General features: G+C 36.3%; 1 protein-coding gene across 1 annotated transcript in view; it reads right to left on the bottom strand.

Moving 5' to 3' along the window:
• Positions 1 to 3750: 3750 nt before the first annotated feature.
• Positions 3751 to 22889, bottom strand: part of LUZP2 (leucine zipper protein 2) — a gene marked incomplete at both ends in the record, with an annotated part of 438735 nt that continues 419596 nt past the window's right edge. Inside the window, 2 exons of the mRNA XM_083349683.1 lie at positions 3751 to 3855; positions 5749 to 5802. Coding sequence (XP_083205809.1) covers positions 3751 to 3855; positions 5749 to 5802 — 159 coding nt within the window. The remainder of the gene's footprint in view (positions 3856 to 5748; positions 5803 to 22889) is intronic.

The raw sequence follows: 22889 nt of genomic DNA, 5'->3' as shown, positions 1-22889 counted from the left end.
CAAACCAATGCACTGGAAGAAAAAGAAAAGTGAATGTTTAGCTCCATTTTGCTACACTTTATACCAGACTTTAATACAAGAGGGCAAGATGTGAGGCCATGTAATTATCTGCAAGCATTCCTATTTTGGCCCACCAAAACCTATTCTAGAATGGATAGGGCAAAAATCATACAAACAGAAAACAAACACTGTTTTTTTTGGGGGGATGACATCAAAATGCCTGTAAAATTCCTGAAACTCTCTCCCAGAAGAGATTCTGTCACCATCCACTTCTGCAGTATACTTTTCAATATCTATAAAAAGACTGATGTAATCTTTGAGCTAATAGAAGTTAGGTCTCTCTGCACTAAAAGGCTGAAATTACGCAATTTATAGATCATCACCATGTCCCATTACAAAACTCTCTACTCTTTTATTGAATGTCAAATAGTGGATGACGCCACAAGGTTTATTTTTAGGAGTAACGTTTTGTAATCTCTTTTGAAATGACTAACTGGGTAATTTAAATTCTCAGTACATATTATGTGAAGAAACATACTTGGCAAAAGAAAGCTTCAGAGTGTATAACTAACTGTGGCAAATACATTTTGCCACAGCTCACATTTGTGCTTTTTCTGTAATCTTATAATCATGGAATTCTACCAAGAAGATGCATCAGAAGATGGATAAGCATGGTATTATGGTACAATGCAGCCCCTCATGATTAAAGAGATTGTCAGCTATCAGATGATTTTCTTTTCATATTTTTGTACCAGCTATCCTGATCCTCACAAAACACTTTATGTTTTGTGTCCTTTGTTATGCTGCATAATCCATTTGTGAGCTACAGCAATAAATGCATTTTTATTGCATAAAAACTACCCTTCTCAGCAGTTGTGCTAAAACTTAAATTGTCCTCTAAAATGTGGAATTGGCTGTGAATAAAGTACATCAACAATAATTCTGTACTTACATTGCACTTATATGACATCAGCAGAGATGGTGATTCTGGTTTTAAAATTATTTTAGAAGCAGATACAAGTTAGAAGTCACTGACAATGCAATCTTGTGAATGTTTACTAGTAGATCCCACACAATGCTACTTATACTCAAGATCATGAAAATCATTCTAAGGACCAAACTATATGATACTTACCTAGGTCTATTGTGTATAAATACAATAAGTTATTTTTTATTTCTTCAAATGTTACCTTTTGTATAGAAGAAAGGCAGAAGGAATTGGCTCCATTTATATATGGAGACCAAGGAGGATAATGACAAAAGAGGTTAGAAGTAGCATTCTTGTACCTATTACTACTACTACTACACTACTACTACTACTACTACTCTTATTGTCACTTTGAATGTACACCAATTGGCATACATCAAAATGAAATTGTGTTGCTCTCAAAGGGTCACCACCTCCAGTATACACTCCTTGTTCGTGGCCAGCTCAAGTTTCAGAATGTCCATTTTAGTCTCTAGGGAATGAATAATGGCAAACAGGACAGATGGAAACAGAGCTCCATGTGGATTAACCCTCAAATTAGCTTGTATTCCTGCACATCAACCTCACCTCCTTTCCTTTTTCTGATCCTGTTTCTTCCACCTTTTCCTTAAAGGGGCCTTGTTCCTTTTTACTCCTGGAGCATACTGCCCTCGCCTCCAACTCGTTCAAAATCCTCTCTCCCTTCCTCTGGGCCTGCCAACAGCCTCATACAGTTCCTTCACTCCATAACCCCTGGGACCTCTTCTCCTCTGCCTCCTTCGGAAACATCCCTTATTTGCAATAGAATCTGTCGCTGTGCCAGCCATCAGATGTTGCTGCCATCAGAACAATAAGGGTTAAATATATAGTTTGGAAATCACTAAAATAGCTAAAGCTGATTATGCTACTTGCCAAATGCTGTAAGGTTTAATTAGGAATAGCAAAAGACAATACTGCTCCATAGTGTTTTACAGCACTCTCTGAATGTATTTACAAATGGCAGCATATTATCCCAACAATCTGGATCCTCATTTTACCGACCTCGGAAGGATAAAAGGCTGAGTCAACCTTGAGCCCTGACAGGAACAAACTCCTGGCTGTGAGCAGAGTTAGCTTGCAACACTGCACTCTAACCATTGCACCATTACGGCTTAAATACATTATACATAGTCCTATGTAAGTATTATATGTGTGGGGGGAGGTTCTGCTGCTGCACTAAGAAGAATTATTAGGTTGTTTGGGATGGAACTGGAGGTGGAACTATACTGCTTCCTCCTTTTTCCTTACTAGTAATGGTATTGACTTTTCCATTGCTAACACATCTTCAGTACCTTGTCAAGACTACAGTCTGTTCAGCAATCACTCTATCGGTAAGTAAAACTTTTTTTTCACCATCTCCATCCCAATCCTCATGCTAATGACATGGGAGTTGAAGTTGGTACCTTTGGTATCTCTACTCTACCTTAAAGAGCCCAGGAATTCACTACCAGTGCTTAGCAACATTTAGCTCTTTATTTCAGAGAATGGATATGAGGATGAGCAGATGGGCAAAGAGGAATCTCATGTAAAATGAAAACTAGAATTGTAGACTATGAGCGTGTGACATGTAATGTTTCTATGGAATTCTGTCTCAATTAATAAGGGACAAGGATGTTCCTTTCCCCGATCAAATTAACAAGGAATTTTCACAAGCTCTTTGCAGTATGCTGCTAAAGATTGGGAGCCAGTTGTATAGTATGTACTGTGTTAGTGTAAGGAAGTTGTTCATAATAATTATTTTTAGCAATAGCTGTTATTAATACAAAACAGAAAAAAATACAACTTCCAAAAAATAATTTTTCTCATGTTAACCATGTGATCATTATTACTTGAAGGAAAACTTCTGATAATAGAAAATTAATATGTCTGCATTAAATGAGCACTAAATGTAGAAAATGGCTAATTATATATCTGGACATAATTACATAAAACGTATTCAAAGTCATGAAATCCCTATTAAGAGTATAACTAAAAACAGGCTACAGTTCAAAAAGAGTGATTCTTAAATATATTGCATCAATCCTTTTAACCAACTGTGCTTTCTGTACAATTTTATAAAAACTTGAACTGATCGTCTTAAGCTCCATTTACTTTTAGCAAGATTTAACTACAACTAACTTTTTCCTGAGTTTTTTTCCATACCAATCTGCTATAAAATCTATTTTATTTGATTAGATGTAATCTCCAAAACCTTCAATAGTTGTTTAGATAATAAGTATTGCTATGTACATAGGATTCTGCTTGGAACCAAACGATTACTAAATAAAAATTCCAAATGATCCAAAACTTGTAATAGGTAAGTATTTTTTTTCTCAAATACAGACACTATTGTGTCTGACTGAATACATATATATGTGTAGAATCACTTCTTTCTCTGCTTTGATCTTAGTATACAATAAAGATACTTACAAAACAGAATTGGTTAATAAAATAAAACTTCTTAATAACTTTTCTTTACAAAACAGAGTGATTTATAATAAGCAAGTTACAGATCAGGGCAGAATAATATTTCAAAAAACTGGACTGTATTACAAAGCATTTTTTTTCAAACATCCATTTGTGTTGGATTATTGCTGAAAGATACTAGTCAATCTATTTCAGAAATTTCTTGACTAATTTACAAACATCCATAAAATAGTGAAAAAATTGCATGCTCTAGAAACCTGGTACATTTTCATGCCTGTGGACTAAAAAGATGAAGACGATAGCAAATGAATAACATTTTAAAGATAGCAAGATGTCATTTACAGAGTCTTTTCACTGATTTTAGCTGACTCTTCAGCATTGTTTCCTTTTCTCTCGGTTGATTTGTTATTCTCTGGTTTAATCCATGGAGGACTGTGCGATTTCTGTGGGTATAATGAAGAAAACACAATCAATATTAAAATGTTACAATGGGACTTGCAAGGAATGGAAACATAGATTTGGACACCAAAGAATAAGGTTGATCTGCTTCAAAGGAAAACCCTCCAATGAAAAGAATTGGGTCCTCTTGAAAAGCAAATAAATAGATTACATTGCACCACAAAACTGCCATTGTCAATAAAGAATATTTCCCTTGGAGAAGTATAAGGGGGAAAAATCACAAAGAAAAACAGAAGAAATTATCAGCTGCCCAATCCTTACTAACTAAAAATAATTCCACATTTGCTTGCTCAGCTATTGACCAGCCATGTTAATTAATATACCAGAAATAACATAATGAATTGCTGCCTTTTTTTCCAAGTCTGATTATCTTGGGGAAAGAAATATGTGACTAAGGGCAAAATACTGTATTGATGGTTTGTGTGAATAGAAAACAGAGCAGTTGAAAATGGAGCACAATGAGAACTCATATGCCTTCACATAGAGTGGAATCCACAGTAACAAGGCAATATAGCAAATATGCAGATTTTCTTCTCATTAAATAACTACATACTCATTTCTGTGTACTAAGAAGATTTTTCTAGAAAATGTTTTATTAACTTCCTGGGAAAATATGGATTAGGATGGAAAATCTAGAAATGATTCCCCTTTTCCAATATAATCTTATCACTTGATGGACTGTTGGAGTGCAGCAGAGAAGGAATAGAATGGTGATAGTATATTACCAATATGTTCTATATATTTTTGTCAATATAGACAAGGCAAGGAAGACAGACTCTTACCATCTAAAATTCATAGCAGGCAATAACAGAGAGAAGAAAAATATACAACCTTGTTGCAAGTAACATGCTCATCTGTAAAATTTGGCTTTCCCTATTATCTATTAGATTATGCTATAGTACTCCCAAATTTCTTAGTGTGTTGAAAAGTGGTTAGGACAAATATAAGCCTAAAATTATTTCTCTAGAAAATGAAGATGAAAATTGGAGGAACATTGGACTATAGTTAAGATGTCCTGCTATGACCAATCACTCATTTTCTATTTAAGAACATATAAAATTTGTCTCTAACTATCTCAAAATTGTGTTATTATTTGAACCACATATTAAAATTTTGGATTCCATTCTCTGTAACCCTGTGTAGGATACAAATACAATTTCTGACAATGAAAATATTCTGGTGGTCCTGGACTTCTCAGTAGACTACATTTGTCTTCCAGAACTGATTGATTACAATATTACTGATGTCATTGTGGACAACAATCTATTTCCTCCCCAACACTCTCCAGAAACCTATCTAGATTGTTGTGATATCTGCTACTTCACAATGTAGACATATCAACATATGAGTCATCACAAGTCTATAGTGGTTCTAATGTTCAAATTGTTCATTCTTCTCCTTCTGGTATAATACCCTTCGTACAAGAGGGTTACTCTAGCAAAGTCATTCAGATGTTGTTATGAATGCCCTGACTGCTGGCTTCTAATTTTTTATCCAGTATTGACTTCTACAAACTAAAACAGGAACATGTTGTCAAGCTAAACTAGTATCAATAAATAAAAATGCTAATATTGATAATGAATAAAAAAACTGTGATAAGAGGGTCTCAATTGTAAATTTTTCTTCATTGTCTTCTTCCTATACCAATGCCTCTTCCTGCATCAATAGATTTGTCTTAGATAATTTAGAGCTGTAGATTAGAAATGAAATTTCAGACAAAACAAAACAAAGTGCAAAAATAACACACCAACTCAGAGAATAAAAAATAACACTGTATAGAGCATGGTGGCTCTTTCAAAGCTGATGATTCATAACAAGGGAGAAAGCAGGAATTTAATTTGGGTGATCAGAATGTATAAAAAGAACAAGATTTATACCTGCATGCTAGGATCTGTTACATTATTCTGGTTTCCTAAGCAAGCGTTGCCAATCTGAAAAGTGGAAAAAAAATAGTATTAAGCAATCACCTCTAATTTAGAAATCAATAATTTGTACAAATTTGACTAGTGTTTTCAAATGCATGTAAGAATGATTCATAGAACCATGACTGAAGGCTTACTTGCCTAACTTAGGATTTCATGTTTGAGAATATTTGTCCATTTTTACTTTTAAGTTTTGAAGGAAAGGTGTGAATGCACAGAACAATAAATAAATATGTCTTCAACCACCACATACAATATTTTCTTTAAAGCTATCCTAGTTCATAATTAAACCACATAGATTTTCTGTAGTTTTATAGTGATGTAAAAAATTTAAGCAGTATTTAATTACAGTATTGATTAAAGAGATCTGAACAAATTATTTTATTTGACTTAATAAAAGTCAAGATAAAAGGGAGACAAACCATACCTTTACATAATTACATTCAAAACACATTTTTTTAAAAAAGGCAAGTTTTTATTGCAATATTTTTAAATTGCAGATTGTTGTTGAAATGGCATGAAACATATCTGTGATGGAAAGATGCAAACATTTTCTACCTGTCCCTGGTGATTTCTCAATTGCCATAAACAGCATGGGGAGATTACATTCTGCAGATTTTACTTGTGAATGTCGCAAAGCTATCTCATTGGTTTTGGGAAAAAAGAAAATGCTGGATAAGGTGAGCCAATTTTTTTGATCCAGCAGAGCTCCTACAGAACTGGTAAATCATTTTGTATCTAAGAACTCCAGGCAGCTAACAATAGATGAAGAAATAACAACACCAATTTAAAACTCCCTTAGCAATACCAAACACCACAACAACCCCATCACAAAATGACAAATGTGAGCTTTCCTCTCCTGTTGACCCAACATAGGGGAGGAGAAAAAACAACAGGGTCTCAGCAGCATTCCTGAAGGCAAGGAGGGTGGTGGGTCTACTAGGACTATTGTAGTTATTGATTAGATAGCCAAAGAAAAAAAATCTTATCAAGCTGTGATGTGCAGCCCCCTTCAGAGGGCTAGAGTTTTGCTGTGATTATAAGCTTTTTTTTTTACCAATTGCATCAAGATATCTATCAGTTTACTCAGGCCTCCTCAGAAAGAAGTCTCATTTGGTTTCCTATGACTTGTTCCTAGGATATAAATATGACCTGAGGAAAATAGTAGGAAGGAGAACAACACAAATTGCACAGCTGTATTTCTGGGATAGAAACACTCAATTCTTTGTTTTATGCAGATGGACTTGTAGTTGTCATAGAGATAATAATAGCTTATTTGTTCTACAATAATTGGAATCAAGTAATAACAATAAACATGCATAACAATTTGCAGTATTGTATATATGCTGTTGGCAATTAAGAAGCCCTCTTCCCCTCCTAGTATAATATCTCATCATCCATTTTGTGATCATTTATTTCCTTTTTTTAATATCACAGCAGTGAAAATAGGAGATTATGCTGTATATATCACAAGCTTCAGTCTACTACGTCTTCTTTTCACTATGATTGCCCTACATATTGACTTAGTTCTCATATGCACTAGATTGCATTCAGAATAATGGTAGTTCTATCAATGTGTCAATTAGTAAAGGTAAAAATAAACTAAGAGGAACATGATTTGTGAGGAAGTGACCATTGGCTCTTTATATTAGCTCTTTATGCAATCAGCAGTGCAATGAAGAATATAAATCTTTTCACCGAAGGACAGTCTGCAGTAAACATTGCCCTTCTCAGGAAAACAATAAGCTTTCTCTAATTAATGGAAAGCAGGTTGGTCATCTAGAGTAATGTCTGTTAGTTTCCTCCAGAAAACAAAAACAAATGTATCAACCAGTCAATCTTTCTCAGCTCTAGAAAGAAAGCAATGGCAAGGGACTCACAAAATATTGCCAAGAAGCAACATGGTTATTCCAAATGGGAAAAGAAATCTCACCACAAGGTATGTAGGAACCATGGGGATAGGTGTTTAAACTCAGACCTTCTAGGACTTATTTTCATAAAGCTAAATCCATAACCCTAATATCAAAACCATATCATGAGTTTCCCTCATCATTTCTTGCCTTCTAGTGAATGCAGTTCTCAGGGTGAGTTTATTTTCATCTCAATTAGAAATAGATTTCTCCCCCAATGCTTTGACAAATATGAACTGGAAATGCCCATCTGTGTGTGCTTTTTGGGTGAATGAACAATATTGCACATGCTTCAGATAACTTCTTACTTTTTCCACAATGCAATAATTTCAGTACATTTCCATTGTGTTACGTAGATTTGCTATTATGTGATTGATAGTCTTTTGTCCAAGAATTCACTTGATGCAAAAAGAAAAAGAAAAAGTTATGATAGCTGAGCTAGTAAAGTCAATTTGTGCCAGAGAAACATGCCTAGAAACATGCCAAGATGTCATCCTGCCAAAATGGCTTGAACATTTTTGTGCCAAAGCTCCTTTCTGCTCTCATTCACATATTTACCATTGCATGTTTCTAGCTGTGCATTCTTTCCTCTGCTTCTTTTGTACTACTATTACTATTGGGTCAAAATGGCCATTAACATCATGCTCAACCCTTTTACTCCAAATGTAAAGGAAAACTTTTAATGCTAAAAACAAAGTTGGATGTATTACATCATGCTGGATTTGGTGAAGGAACCTGACCCTTAGGATGAGCTTTTAAGCTGGATGAATCTATTGTGCATAGCATAGCTAACAATGCTAATAACATTTGTAGTTCCATTTTTCATTCTGCCTCTTTGTCTGCCATGATAATCCAGATTTACAAAAGAAGGAGAAAATGCCTTCACTGTACCCAGAACATGAAAAATGGGGAAAAAATATTTGAGTTAACTAGTGCTTGAGAATAAGGCTGTAAAATTTTATGAGCACATTTATTAACCATAGACAGGAACAGATATTTGCATTACTATTATACCTGGCAAAAAAAAAATAATGTGATTCAATTATTCTAGCTCAAGAAACTCATACAACTGAGATTACATTTACTTTTATTTCCCCATCCTATTGTATGTAGGTGTCTAGGTGAATATTACAATAATTCTAAGAATGAATAATGTAAGCTTCCCATAGACCAAAGATATGTTTAATTAATATTGTGTGGATTTATGACATTGATTTAATGGGACAATCAGACACTAAACTGCTAAACTGAAACTGGAAATTTTCCTGAATTATTAGATATCTATTTCATTGGGTATGAAACTATAATTTAATAAAATAATTAATAAATTTATCTCCCTATTACAATAAGCACATCAGAGGAAAGAAGCATAGTGTAGGGGAGCATTGAAAGTTACAAAGAATTCAATTGTTACATGCTGATAGTACAAAATACACTATCTTATCTTTTGTTATGTATACTATGATCCATGGTATGCACAATAAACAAAGCCAATAGACAGGATTTATGCTGCTTATCAGAGAACAACTGTGAAAGCAGCAATAAATTACATTAGAGATCCCAAACAAAATATCCTGAAAAATGATTCATCCCAAGATATTAAAGTTATGAGATATGATATGAGTGAGAACAATCAACCAATGGAACTGATTGCCTTCAGAAGTTTTGGGAGCTTCATCACTGTAAGCTTTCAAAAAGAGACTGGACTGCCATCTGTCAGAAATGGTGTAGGGCCTCCCGCTTGGATGGGGGGAGGGGTTGGACTAGATGACTTACAAGGTCACTTCCAACTCTGTTATTCTATTCTATTCTATTCTATTCTATTCTATTCTATTCTATTCTATTCTATTCTATTCTATTCTATTCTATTCTGTTCTGTTCTGTTCTGTTCTGTTCTGTTCTGTTCTGTTCTGTTCTATTCTATTCTATTCTATTCTATTCTATTCTGTTCTGTTCTGTTCTGTTCTGTTCTGTTCTGTTCTGTTCTGTTCTGTTCTGTTCTGTTCTATTCTATTCTATTCTATTCTATTCTATATAAATATACATCTGTGGAAGAAAGGATGGACTTTCAGGAGTGTCTGCTTTTAAATAGCAGATACTATTTCTCTGCTACCTTGTTACTTTTTTGGGAAAAGAAACTTTGAATGTCCTGGATCACACTCTCTTGCCATTAATGTTATCTAGAAAAAGATGATAGAATGTAGAACTCTGGAGATAACTACATAAACTATTGTTCCACTCTTGACCACTTTTAATGTTTTTTTCCTGGGGTTTATTTATGTAACAAATGTATATGGTTGCCATCTTACTGTACATGACTCTGAGCAGCATACTACCAACAACTAAAGCAATATCACAAATGTTTAAACACTTAACAAATAAATAAAAGCAAGGTTCTGTGAGAAAGGCATCCATCAAAACACAGTGCAACCATTGAACAGACTCCTTGCTGGATCCCCAAGAACCCCCAACATTTCTAAAATTTGGGATTTGGCATCTTCTCCACTATGGACTGATCCTTCACTATCCTCTATCCGAGATTGAATTTATTATGCCAAAGTAAAAAAAAAGCCCTAGACTTTTTTTTTAAAAAAATAAACCTTTGCTCTCTCCTTCTTATATGAATAATACATGGAACAGAAACCAGTGTGGTGTAATGATTTATTAATTAATTTGGTAATAAAATTAGCTGCCTAGCTCATAAGAACGGAGCCTGGGCATCATACAACAAATAATGATTGAAGTACTAAATTGGTATAAGGAAGACCCAAGTTCTAGTCCAGGGGTCTCCAACCTGTGGCATGCAGCCCAGTACTGTTCTGCAGCCTATTGGCCACTAGCAGCCCCATTTGCGCATGCACAGGAGTGCTAGTGCTGCCACCAGTGTTATGTGGGTGCTAGTAGCCCATTTGCACATGAGTGTGGGCACTAGCTGGCCAGTTTCTCATGTGCCAGTGCCACCGCTGGCTTACACATGCACAATGGCGTTAGCCCCACTGCTGTGAATGTCATTGCTTACGCATGCATGCACACATGTGCACATTTCCATGCTCCTCCCTTTCTCTCCAGGCTGCCAACCTGGAAAGGTTGGGGAGCTCTGTTTTAGTCCACACTTAGCTGCTGAAATTCACAGGATAACTTTGTAGTAATTATTCTCTTTCAATCAAATCTACTCAACAAGGTTCTTGTCACTGGGAAAGAAATCAGTGGAAAGAGCTTTGTGTAAATGTTGAGCTCTTGAATGAAAAAGTGCAATATAAAACTGATAAACAAATGTTAATTTATTATGAAGAACTATCACTCCCACTCCATTATGCTTTTCTAGCTATGATAAAGATTGGAAAATGTTAATAACCACAACATGCATTGCTTCTAATTAGTGTCATAGAATAAAGTAAGTGACTATCCCTCTGAATCTGTTTTAAATCTACTTTTAAAAATCAATTGATTGCTCAAGTTTCATCTTAATTCAAATTGGAAAAAAACAGTAACTTTTCTTATGTAAGGGATCCTTTGGGGTTTACAAAGTGAACTGATTCTCTGCTTCCACAACATTTTTTTTGTGGAGTGTCATAATAAAAGGAATTTTTGAGAACTACAATATGTGGAAGATTAGGCAATCTGCCCTAAATAATTTCCTTGCTCTGTTCATTCTTGCAAATCTACAGAGCTCAGCAAATGTTTCAGGATCAATGCTGGAAACAGAGTTATATTTTTGCAGTGTTCGTTCCTAGAATTTCTATTTGGACTGGCAGACAAATAAAGTACATGGAGGTAGAGGATAACTAAATGAAAGACTCTATACCTGAGACACTACTGTATTAAGCAAGGAGAACACAATTCATTAAGCAGGCAGGGCACAATGTGATGGCTGACATAAGCATATATTTGAACTGTTTAATCTGAGGAAGGAATATTGCTGCCATATTAAGAGCAAGGTACTAAACATGAGTTATGTTCTCTGAGAAAAAAATGGAAGACAGCTCAATTTCATTGAAGCATTGATTAGGATAATTTAAAACCATATTCTCCCACTGTTGTATAAATCCAAACCGTAGCAAGCAAACTAGCTATGGTTCTGTCCTTTAGCATGAAATGGATTATAGGGGAAGCTTAAATGAATGCAGGATTGCCAGGAAATGCTATCCAATAAAATCATGGGGAATGGGTGCTTCCAGTCTGTACACGTGGTGCTGGCGGACGTGCAGGAAGAAGCCTCTCCCCGCCATCTGGTCTTTATTCCTCGGAGAAGGAAGAAAGGGTTAAAAGTTGCCCTGGAGGGGTAACCACCGTGCGATCGCAGAAGGGCGGCAACCCTCCATTTGATCCGGAGTTGCTCCTCTGGCCCGAAGAAGAAGAGATCAGCCAATCACTAAGCCGTTCCCTGCTGAAAGCCAAAATCACTATCAAGCACAAGGAAGCAATCTGGAGGATTTGGGTGACACCTTACCTTTCTTATTTCCCTGATTACTTCCCTATGGGACTTTCCTGGAAATCTCTTTCCCCCCTTCTTGAAAGATCGGCGACTGTTTACTTGGGGAATTAAAACCTTAAAGCCTCAAAAGAAATCAAAAGACTAAGCTAAATAAGTAAGCAACCTTATTTGTACTTCTGGAAATTTTGGGCTACTAAAAAGTTTTTATTGATTATTTCTGCAGGGACTACTACCCTATTTACTGCTAAAATGAATTAATTGGATAAAAGCCTTATATTATATTAGTCTGGAAAGGATTGTACATGCTATTGAGGACATCTTGTGGCGAAACCTTGTATAACAAGTAAACCTTTTTTTGTACTCTGAGATCTGGCTGTAACAGACTTGTCCTTGACATTATCTTTAAAGATAAAAATTGGGAACACCTGACACTGAAAACAACCTTTAGGAATAGTGGAGGTGGTCATTTATTGACTTTTCTTAAATTAGCCTCCACTAAAGGCCTATCTGCAAAATACTAAAGAAATGGAAGAATACATCCCACCACTTGACTATAAACTCATACTTGATACAATTTTGGCAATGACTACAGAAATAAAAGCCAGACGTAAAGACAAATCTGACAGCATAAACTCACCTAATGAGACTCTGACTTCAATTGATGAACTGACAACCCAAAAACTAACAGAGGATGAGGAAATCAATAACAAAATAGGGGACTTTAAAGTACAACAAGTACAATCTACTGAGAGCCTTGATGCCCAAACTTTTCTTTCAACTATAAAACCTACAATCCAACAAACAACAGAAGCTGAAGAAAGCAATACTAAGATGGAGGATGCCAAAGGCCTTCAAATACAGTACATTAAGACTTTAACCAATAATTACAACACGAGACATGACCTCTTATCTAAACCAGATGGATTTGAAAGGAGAAGAAGACCAGACTGAATTAATGACAACTGTATCACACCAAACATGGAGATTGGATTTATTAGAATGAAAATTTAATGACTATAAAGGGGTCACTCTCTTTCAAAAATTGATAACTGGATGGTCTCCCTGGATCCAAACAACACGTGTAGCAAGAAAAGGAGACACAATTGAGAAGTTAAAGACAATGATATGGAAGCCTGCCTGGCACAAGAAGAAAGCTAGAGTTAGATTTTAAAAATGATATATTTTTTTCTGTTGTAAATGTTGGGATTTGCAATAATAAAGCTTAATTTTTCCTTTAATGGGCCAAGGGGAACTGTTATAAGATATAAAATGATTTTATATTTAGGATCTAGATTTTTAAGGGAATGAAAATTATCCACAAACAATAAAACATACTTTGTTAATTATAGATGAATTGCAAGGATGACAAATAGAATATGTATGTATTTCAGATATGAAAATTACTATATAATGAAATAGATTAGATATTAGAACATAACTTTGAATTACATTATAGAATTTGCAGTGATATAATAAAATATATTATTTTAATAACTGATGAACTATTAAGATGATAAATAGAATATATTTGTTGCAATGATAGATCTTAATTTTTTTCTTAATGAGCTAAGGGGAATCCTTAAAAGATACACACTGATTTTATACTTAACTTTTAGACTTTTAAAGGAAAAGAAAGTTAGCTATTAGAATTGATTTATACTATTAAGATGTTAAACAGAATAAACTTGTATAAAATAAAAATGCACCTAAATGAACAATGTATGTATTTTAGACAGGATAATTACTATATAATGAAATGGGGGAAATCTGGGCTACCCAAAAATTAAATTTTCTTTTATATATTATAGGCTACTTTGGAATATTCTATTGCAATTAGGAAAACTCAAAAACAGGACATGGATATGTATAAGTGAAAATATTTTGAAAATTGTTCTAATTGACTGTGTTACAATTAAAAATGTATTAATTTGATTAATTTGACTATGTTATTATAACTAAAGGAATTGGAGAGGGATTTTTTGTTAATGTAACTTGAGCTATGTACAAATGATTTTGTTATTTGCTATTGTTTACTTTTAACTACTCAATCACTGTATTGCTTCATAAATACCTGGATGTAAAATTAAAAGATTAATAAAACTTGTATTTAAAAAATCATGGGGAATGGGTGAAGATCAGTTTTAATGTGTAGTGGCATAGCAAGGAAATCTAATATAACATACAAACAGAAATACACGTACATGACTTTTCCACAGTTTTCATATTGAGACATGAATGTCAGGGAGTTAGGATCAAAACAGAGTCAAGTGATGTAATGTAGCATATGCATCAGTCTGCAAATAATATACTTCCTTCACATCATTTTATCATGAGAGAATTGTTTCAAATAAAATGAGTTCTGTCTCTCTCTCTTTATCATCTCTCTCATCTATCTATGAGAGAAAGACGGGGAGAGAAAGAGAGATTTGGACTGCCCTAATCTGTCCAATTAGCAACCATACCTAGATGATTCTATCAGGGGGAGGGTGTTCTCTGTGGGTGCGCCTGACCTGTGGAACCGTTTACCGGTTGAGCTCCGGATGGCTCCCAACCTTCGCTCCTTCCGACGCGACCTAAAAACCTATTTGTTTGAACAAGCCGGCCTGGTCTGATAGGTTTTGTTTTAATTATTGTTTTAATATAATTTATTTTCTGCATTTGGGCACTAGGGTTTAATTTGTTTTTAATTTCTGTATTTTGGGTATTTTGATATTTATGTCCCTGTTCACCGCCCTGAGTCCTTCAGGAGAAGGGCGGTATACAAATAAAATAAAATAAAATAAATAAATAAATAAAATCTCTCCTTTTCATCTGAACCAGGAAAAGCAATTATTTTTTTATTAGTGCTTCTGGGCTGCATAGACTGGATGAAGGGGCCAATTGCTTTACACTGAATCTCCAGAAGTCAGAAATTCTCTGCTAGGCATTTTATAGCTAGAAATGGCCTTAACCTCAATGCTTGATGGGATGGTACTACCGTAAGGACTAAGGGTGCTCTTAATATTATACTGTCATTGGAGACATGTGGGAGGGCATTTATGCAGCTTGCTGGTTGACTTTGGATCAGTCACTCTGTGTCTCTGCCCACTATGTTCGGCTTGGTTGACAAGCTGTTTTGTCAGTTCCTGTTGCAACCAATGGCTCAACGCTTGATCTGTGGGGGGGGGGAAGGGACTCTGCCCTTGCAGAGGGAAAAAAAAAGAAGAATCTATGAAAAATGTTTGCCAGTATAGAAGAGTATGTAGATTTCCTTGAAGGAGGAATGGAAGAATAGTTTGATAAACACCAACATAGCCCTGAAAGGGATGAGGGGATGAGAAAGAAACTCAAGATTACTCTACCTTGATTTTCTTGTGTAAAAAAGGGGGCAGAGAAAAAGTAAAAATACTGTTATCATACTTTGCAACAACAGAGTTCCAGTACTCTTTATGGAGCTTATTTTCTGACCTGGTCTATCTCATAAAGAACAGAATAGAATAATTAGTGTATTGTCACTTTGAATGTACACTAAATGGCATGCATTAAAATGAAATTTCATTGCATACAGCTCTCAAAGGGTCACCACCTCCAATATACACTACATTAATATGACTAAAATAAATACATAAATAGATAATTATGCATATACACACATATATTATATGACACAGAGAAACAACACAGTCTAGTTTGGATGTATTCATGTACATGGTGAGAAAAATGAATCTTGCAAGTTTACCAGATGGATGGCATAGGGAACAAAGCTATTACAGAATCAGGTAGTCCTGCTAGAAATATTCCCCAGAGGGAGCAGCAGAAACAGATTGTAAAGTGGGTGTGGGGGGTCTCTAACAATGCTTTGAGTTCTAAGCACATAGTGCTTATAAGCAACATCCTGAATACTAGGAGCAAGCTTCCTATGATCTTCTCGGCTGTCCTAACCACTCTCTGTAAAGATGATAGCTAGTGAGTTTAATGGTGTGATTTTACTATTGCATTATTTTCATTATGTGATTTTATTGCTCAAAATATACTTAATTTCTTAATTTAGAACCACCACACAGGGTAGCTTTTCTAAATTAAGAAATAAATAGGTTTCTATGCATTCACTGTATAAAATATAATTATATGTTATTTTATTGTATCGGATATTCTATGGCTAAGGTTACTCACTGGATTACATTAATTGAGTGTGTGTGTGTATGTGTTTGTCTATTGTCATTTGTTTTTGTAACCTTGCCATGTTGGTTACATTGATAGTGTCTATGTGCATACTAGTGCGTTAGATAGTGTCACTGAAGAAATCAAGTATGAGCAGATTAGGGATAGGTTTCAGTCAAATGGTATTTGCAAAAGGTTATTGGTACCTTTGTGAGCCTTGCACAAATTGTTTGTCATAGCAATTTTTACAATCAACAGCTGATGTAACTTGAACACTTCTGCACTAATTTCTGTAAACTTTGGCCTACTTTCCATCTTCCACCAATGATTTACCTGTACTGTCAATTTCATCTCATTCTCATGAAAAGTTCCAAACTTTAAGAATCAAAATTTAAAGGTATGTAGTTCCAAAGCCCTGCTCTGATTTTTAAAATAGAATTTCCCATTGCTTGTCCCTTCAAAATTGGTTAAAATTCATGCTCATTTTGTAAAAAAAAAAAGTTCTACATAGTATTAAGCATTTCTCTTTTCCAGATCATAGAATAGCAGATCAACATTGTTCCTAATTATAATTCAGCCATCGAGGTTAGTCAGCTACTCCCAGTTAATGCAAGGTCTTTGTATGCATGAAAGCCATAATCAAACAGTCATGGATGTGAAGACTTTCTTCTGCAATGAAGGAAAAAAAAAACCAACTCCACAAGGTCCCAACATAATTTAAACAACATTAGTAGGGCTCCAGTTTCCATAATACCTGATACAGAACCCAGTGCTATGTTTTATGACATTCTAACTCAGAATTATTTCTTAGGAATGTCAGTTATATTTATTTTGCATATGATGCTAATATTAGTTATCAGTAATTATTAAAATACAATAGGTTGGCTCTCTAGAAGAACAACCTAAGTGGGCAAAATTTATTGATGTTGAATCTCTCCTTATTATGCAAAACCACCTTTTTTAATAAAATATAATCATGATGCAATATAATTATTCCTATTATGCAGAAAGGAGTAAAAAAAAACCTGGAAATCATAAAGAGAGACATTAAAATAGCTATAGTAAACAGGAGCATGGCTTCTGCTTAAACGTAATTCTTCCTTGATCAGTTTACCATGCACTTTGATCAGCAAAAGTACCAGGGTGCGCAAAACTCAAATGATGAAATATGCAGCTTGATCAGTAAAATATGTAAAAATTCAACCATTCCCAAAGACAGCTCAGCCAGTGAATTAAACAGGAAAGCTGGCAAGGTACACAACTGGGACCATAAATTATGAAAGTGGATTACTCAAGTATGCATCTTCATTAAAATAATTTGTGAGGGGAAAAAATCAGAATCCTAAAATCACATGCTTCTTGACAATTACATTGTGCAATTGGAGCTTCAAATTGTAACAATGGGACTACAAAGATATTCAGCTAAACCAGTGAAGCAAGTTTTTGTTTAGAAAAACTGCATTCTACAGACAAGGATCATGTCAGCAATTGGTTTATTTTACCAATTATAACTATTAGATGAAAATGGAATATGTGTAAGAAGTAGGAATGTTTGTAGTTCATTATAAATAGGATTAAAAAAATGGAAAAAAAATCTTGACTCAGGAATTGGGCTTATTTAAATATTTCCCTTCGAAGCTAAGTAGTGAAATAAGCCAAGAGAAATTGATTTATCTGAACATGATGATTTATATGAAAATAGCCAATCAATGTGAAAATTTACCTCAGCCAGCCTAAAATTGAGAGAATCAATAATCTAAACAATTAATATGGGATAACTGGACATCAAGCTTAATATTTTGAGATTGTTTTCACTGAAACTCTAATAAAATATATAATACTAGAATATATATTCTAGTGATCTCAAATGCCAAACTCTAGGAGAATTTGAGAGAAAATAATCTCAAAATATGAGGCGTGATGTCCAATTATCTCATATTATTTGTTTAGATTATTGATTCCATCGATTTAGACTGATTGGAGTGAATTTTCACATTGCTTAGCTACTTTCAAATAAATCATCATATTCAGATAAATCAATGCATTTCCCTTGACTTATTTCACTACGTATACATATCTTTATTAGTTTTTTTATAAATAAGTCAAGGTGGCAAACATATCTTTCTATTTACCCCACATAGCCCTGTGAGGCGAGTCAGGTCGAGGGAAAGTTACTGGCCCCAAGTCACACAGCTGGCTTTCAGGCCTAAGGATTGGAAGTTAGTTTCCTGGTGAATCTCTTGTGTCTTAACCACCAGATTAATATTTTGTTTAAATACTTCTATGTGTCAGCCTTGCAGGGCAAACCAGATGGGAAACAAAACCTGATGAGCCAATTCTAGATTATTGCAAAGCTATATTAACAGAATGTTACAAGTCTGAAACCATACTTCTCTGCCATCCCCACCCCCCACATCTCCTTTACAACCCAAGCAATAAGGGAAGGTTTCTTCTGAGCCTCTTGGACTTGCCTACCATCCAGCTGCCGGCTATGCTGTCTCTAATCTGACTGCTCTATTGGTCATTCCACATACCTCACATTTTGTTTTATGCCATAAATCATTATTTAAAAGCCACAATAGCTGTTCGGACATCATGTGTAAATGAAATAAGCTGATCACTAAGGCTTAGTACGATGTGCAAACTTAATAAATGACCCCTTAGTTAATTTAAGGGATTACATGTCCTACCTAACAAAAGATTAATCACATTTTCTCTATGGTATCATGCTGACAAGAGGCTAATTGCAATAAATTGTAGCTAGCTTAGTTGTGATAAAATTATTAATTTCAATCAATTACTTGAATGAATAAATACAGATTATGTTTTGTATGGATATAATTTAATTAGATTTTTAAAATATGGAATAGAATAATAAAATAGAATAGAATAGAATAATGGAAAGCTAAGATTTAAAACTCTCATAAAAATACTTTTGCTTTGTATTTACAAATCTTTAATACAACAATCAAGCATTAAATAAAACTAAAACATTTTAGTTTTGCAAAGTTTGCAAAACTATGTGCTCAGTTTCAGACAGTGAAGTATTTCAGCATGTATATGGAAAGGAAGGAAATACACACAGGGGCAAACCTGCTCCTTTGCAATAAAATGAGCCATATATTTTAAGCAGAGTATCATTTTATACAGTTTGGGTTCATTAATTACATATTATTTCTTTTTTCTTTCCCTACTGTACACAGTTCCTTGTAGATCATTATTGGAAACAGAAGCTTAATGAGAAATGGTAGCATTAAGAAATTCACACTTGGTGCTAAAGAGCAGTAATTTATTTCACATCAAACCCCATGGAATTTATTTTGATTATTCAATTTGACTATGTTGCTGAGTACCTATTACTTTGTTTGTAATGTGTCAAGCACAGAAAATAATGCAAAGGTCTTACAAAGGTGAGAAAGCTTCATTTTCTTTATATGTCTAGCCCAATTAGTTACTTAATTGGACACTTTCAAAATAAGCTCATTTCCTGGTCATCTGCATAGACAAATGCTTGCCATCTCAATCTGTCTATTGTAATACGTATTATCTCTTCCAAGTGTATTCCTGTAATCATGATACTTTCCATTCATTTTACTAATTGTTTCCTTCTTCCTCAGCTTGCCAGGAATACTATTTTTCTCTTAGTTCATTGTCCATTAGCACTACTTCCCTAAAGCATGTAAGTTCATCTTTTTTTTCAATATAAACTAATCACTTTTTTGCTGTGCACAGTGCTTGTAGTAATCATATTTGGATCCATAATTCAAAGGTATTTAGCTTCCATACTTTCTGTGTTTACCTTTCACAACCATACATAATTACTGGAAATACTATTGCTTTATCGTTTTCATCTTTATTATTAGAAAATGTCCTATTTGTCTTGATTTTGTCTGAGTTTGTTACTGCCTTCTTTCTCTAACACAGGACTTTTCAACCTTTTCACACATTGTACCACTTTTAGGATATGGCGACATCCTAGTACCACCAGTCGCCTAGCAAAAAAAGAGAGAGAAAAGTGATGAAGTACAGGTAGTCCTCAACTTACAACAATTCACTTGGTGACTGTTCGAAGTTACAATGGCACTGAAAAAAGTGCCCCCCAAGACACAGCCGAGTAAGACATCTGCCTGCCCACCTGGTGGCACTTTTCCTTTTGTCGGAGGTTCTCATTGTTGTGAGCATTTCTGTTGAGGATTGGCAGCAGGGGTAGGGGTGGAGGTTTTTATTCCCCCTGTTTGCTGAGTGGTTGCAGCAGGTTTTGGTCACTTCACATGACCCTGGGACACTGTGACCATCATAAATATGAATCAGTTGCCAAGCATCTGAATGTAAATCACAGGACCCTGGAGATGCTGCAACATTCCAGCTGATCGGCACTTCTTCTGGGCTCCAGCTGGAGCCTGGCACTGATCCTGGCACTTCCACTGAGTCCTGACAGCCCTGCAGCTGCAGCCATCTCTTGCCCAGGCTTGTGTGGTGCTGCCACCGGTTCAGCTCATTCCCTTCCCCTGCTACCACTTTTCTAGGATGGTCGTGTACCACCTACCAGGTGCCAATGTACCACAGGTGGTACTCGTACCACTGTTTGAAAAGCCCTGCTCTAACACATATCTCCTTTTTATTTATTTATTTATCCATCATATTGGTCATCTTTATTTTTGAACTCAAGAAATAAAACCAATTGTCATTTTCATTTCTTCACTGTGAATTGTAAATTCCTAAGCATGTTGGTTAACATTGGTCTAAGAAGAGACCCTTCAATGCTCTTGGCACTTACACAGTGGAGGCGGACCCCGACTCTCCTAACCTTCCAAAAAGGGCTCAAAATATGACTTTGCCGCCTTGCATGGGGACTCAAAGCATCATGCAATCATGGGGCTGTTTATTTATTTATTTTTTATTTTATTGGATTTATATACCGCCCTCGCCCTCTCCCTATCTCTATTTGTACAATCTTAACAGTGTTAAATCGCCTTTTTGGACTCTTTTTGTTTAGTTTTAGTTTAGTTTAGTTTTATTTTATTTCTATACCGCCCTTCTCCCTAGGGACTCAGGGCGGTTCACAGGGCATATATAAATAACGATACAAAAGTTAAAAGGAAATTAAACCAGTGCCCAGTTAAAAAACAACAATAATAAAGTACTAAAAATCAATTTAAAAACCCATATTCCCCCATCAGGCCAGACCAGCTAATTCAAATAAGTGGGTCTTCAACCTGCGGCGGAAGGATCGGAGGTCTGATGCCATCTGGAGCTCAACCGGCAGTTGGTTCCATAATGCCGGAGTGCCCACAGAGAAGGCCCTCCCCCTGGGGGCCACCAGTCGACATTCCCTGACCGGAGGCACCCTGAGGAGGCCCCTTCTGTGGGCACGTACTGGGCGGAGGGAAGTTGACGCCGGCAGCAGGTGGTCCCTGAGGTAACCCGGACCCATGCCATGTAAGGACTTAAAGATCATGACCAGGACCTCGAACCTCACCCGGAAGACAACTGGTAGCCAATGCAGCTCGCGGAGCAAAGGTGTAACATGGGAGTACCGGGAAACTCCCAAGACAACTCTCGCGGCCGCATTCTGTACCAGTTGGAGCCTCTGAGTGGTCTTCAAGGGAAGCCCCATGTAGAGAGCATTACAGTAGTCAAGGCGAGAGGTCACGAGCGCATGAGTGACCATACACAGAGCATCCCGGTCCAGATAGGGCTGCAACTGGCGCACCAGGCGAACCTGGGCGAAAGCCCCCCTAGTCACGGCCACTACAGTATATGATCTTCCAGAGTAAGCCGTGAATCCAGGAGGACTCCCAAGTTGCGAGCCCTATTCACGGGGGGTAGAAGCTCACCCCCCCATAGAAAGAGATGGAACATTTTGAATGTCCCGGGATGCCGGAATGTACAGCCACTCAGTCTTGTCAGGGTTGAGTTGAAGTCTGTTCCTCCCCATCCAGACCCGAACCGCCTCCAGGCAACGGGACATCACAGCGAGGGCATCACTGGGGTGGTTTCGGGTCGAAAAGAAAAGTTGGGTATCATCGGCGTATTGATAATACCCAACTCCAAAACCACAAATGATCTCACCCAGCGGTTTCATGTAGATGTTGAACAGGAGAGGCGAGAGAACCGACCCCTGAGGAACTCCACAAACGAGAGACCTAGGGGCCGATCTCTGCCCCCTGCCAACACCGACTGCGAGCGTCCCAGGAGATAGGAGGAGAACCACTGAAGAACTGTGCCTCCCACTCCCAATCCCCTGAGATGCCGCAGCAAGATACCATGGTCGATGGTATCGAAAGCCGCCGAGAGGTCTAATAGGACTAGGACAGAGGAATATCCCCTATCCCGAGCCCTCCAGAGATCATTCACCAGAGCGACCAATGCCGTCTCTGTGCTGTACCCGGGCCTGAAACCCAATTGGTAGGGGTCCAAATAATCAGCTTCATCCAGGACCAGAGGGTGCTGATGCGCCACCACACTATCAACAACCTTCGCAAGAAAGCGAAGGTTGGAGACTGGACGAAAGTTGTTCAATACAGCTGGGTCCAAGGCAGGCTTCTTGAGGAGAGGTCTCACCACCGCCTCCTTCAAGACGGTGGGGAAATAACCCTCACTCAAAGAAG

This window comes from Vipera ursinii (genome assembly GCF_947247035.1).
Source record: "Vipera ursinii genome assembly, chromosome: 1".
NCBI classification, from domain to species: domain Eukaryota; kingdom Metazoa; phylum Chordata; class Lepidosauria; order Squamata; family Viperidae; genus Vipera; species Vipera ursinii.
This window is presented reverse-complemented; position numbering and strand designations above follow the sequence as displayed.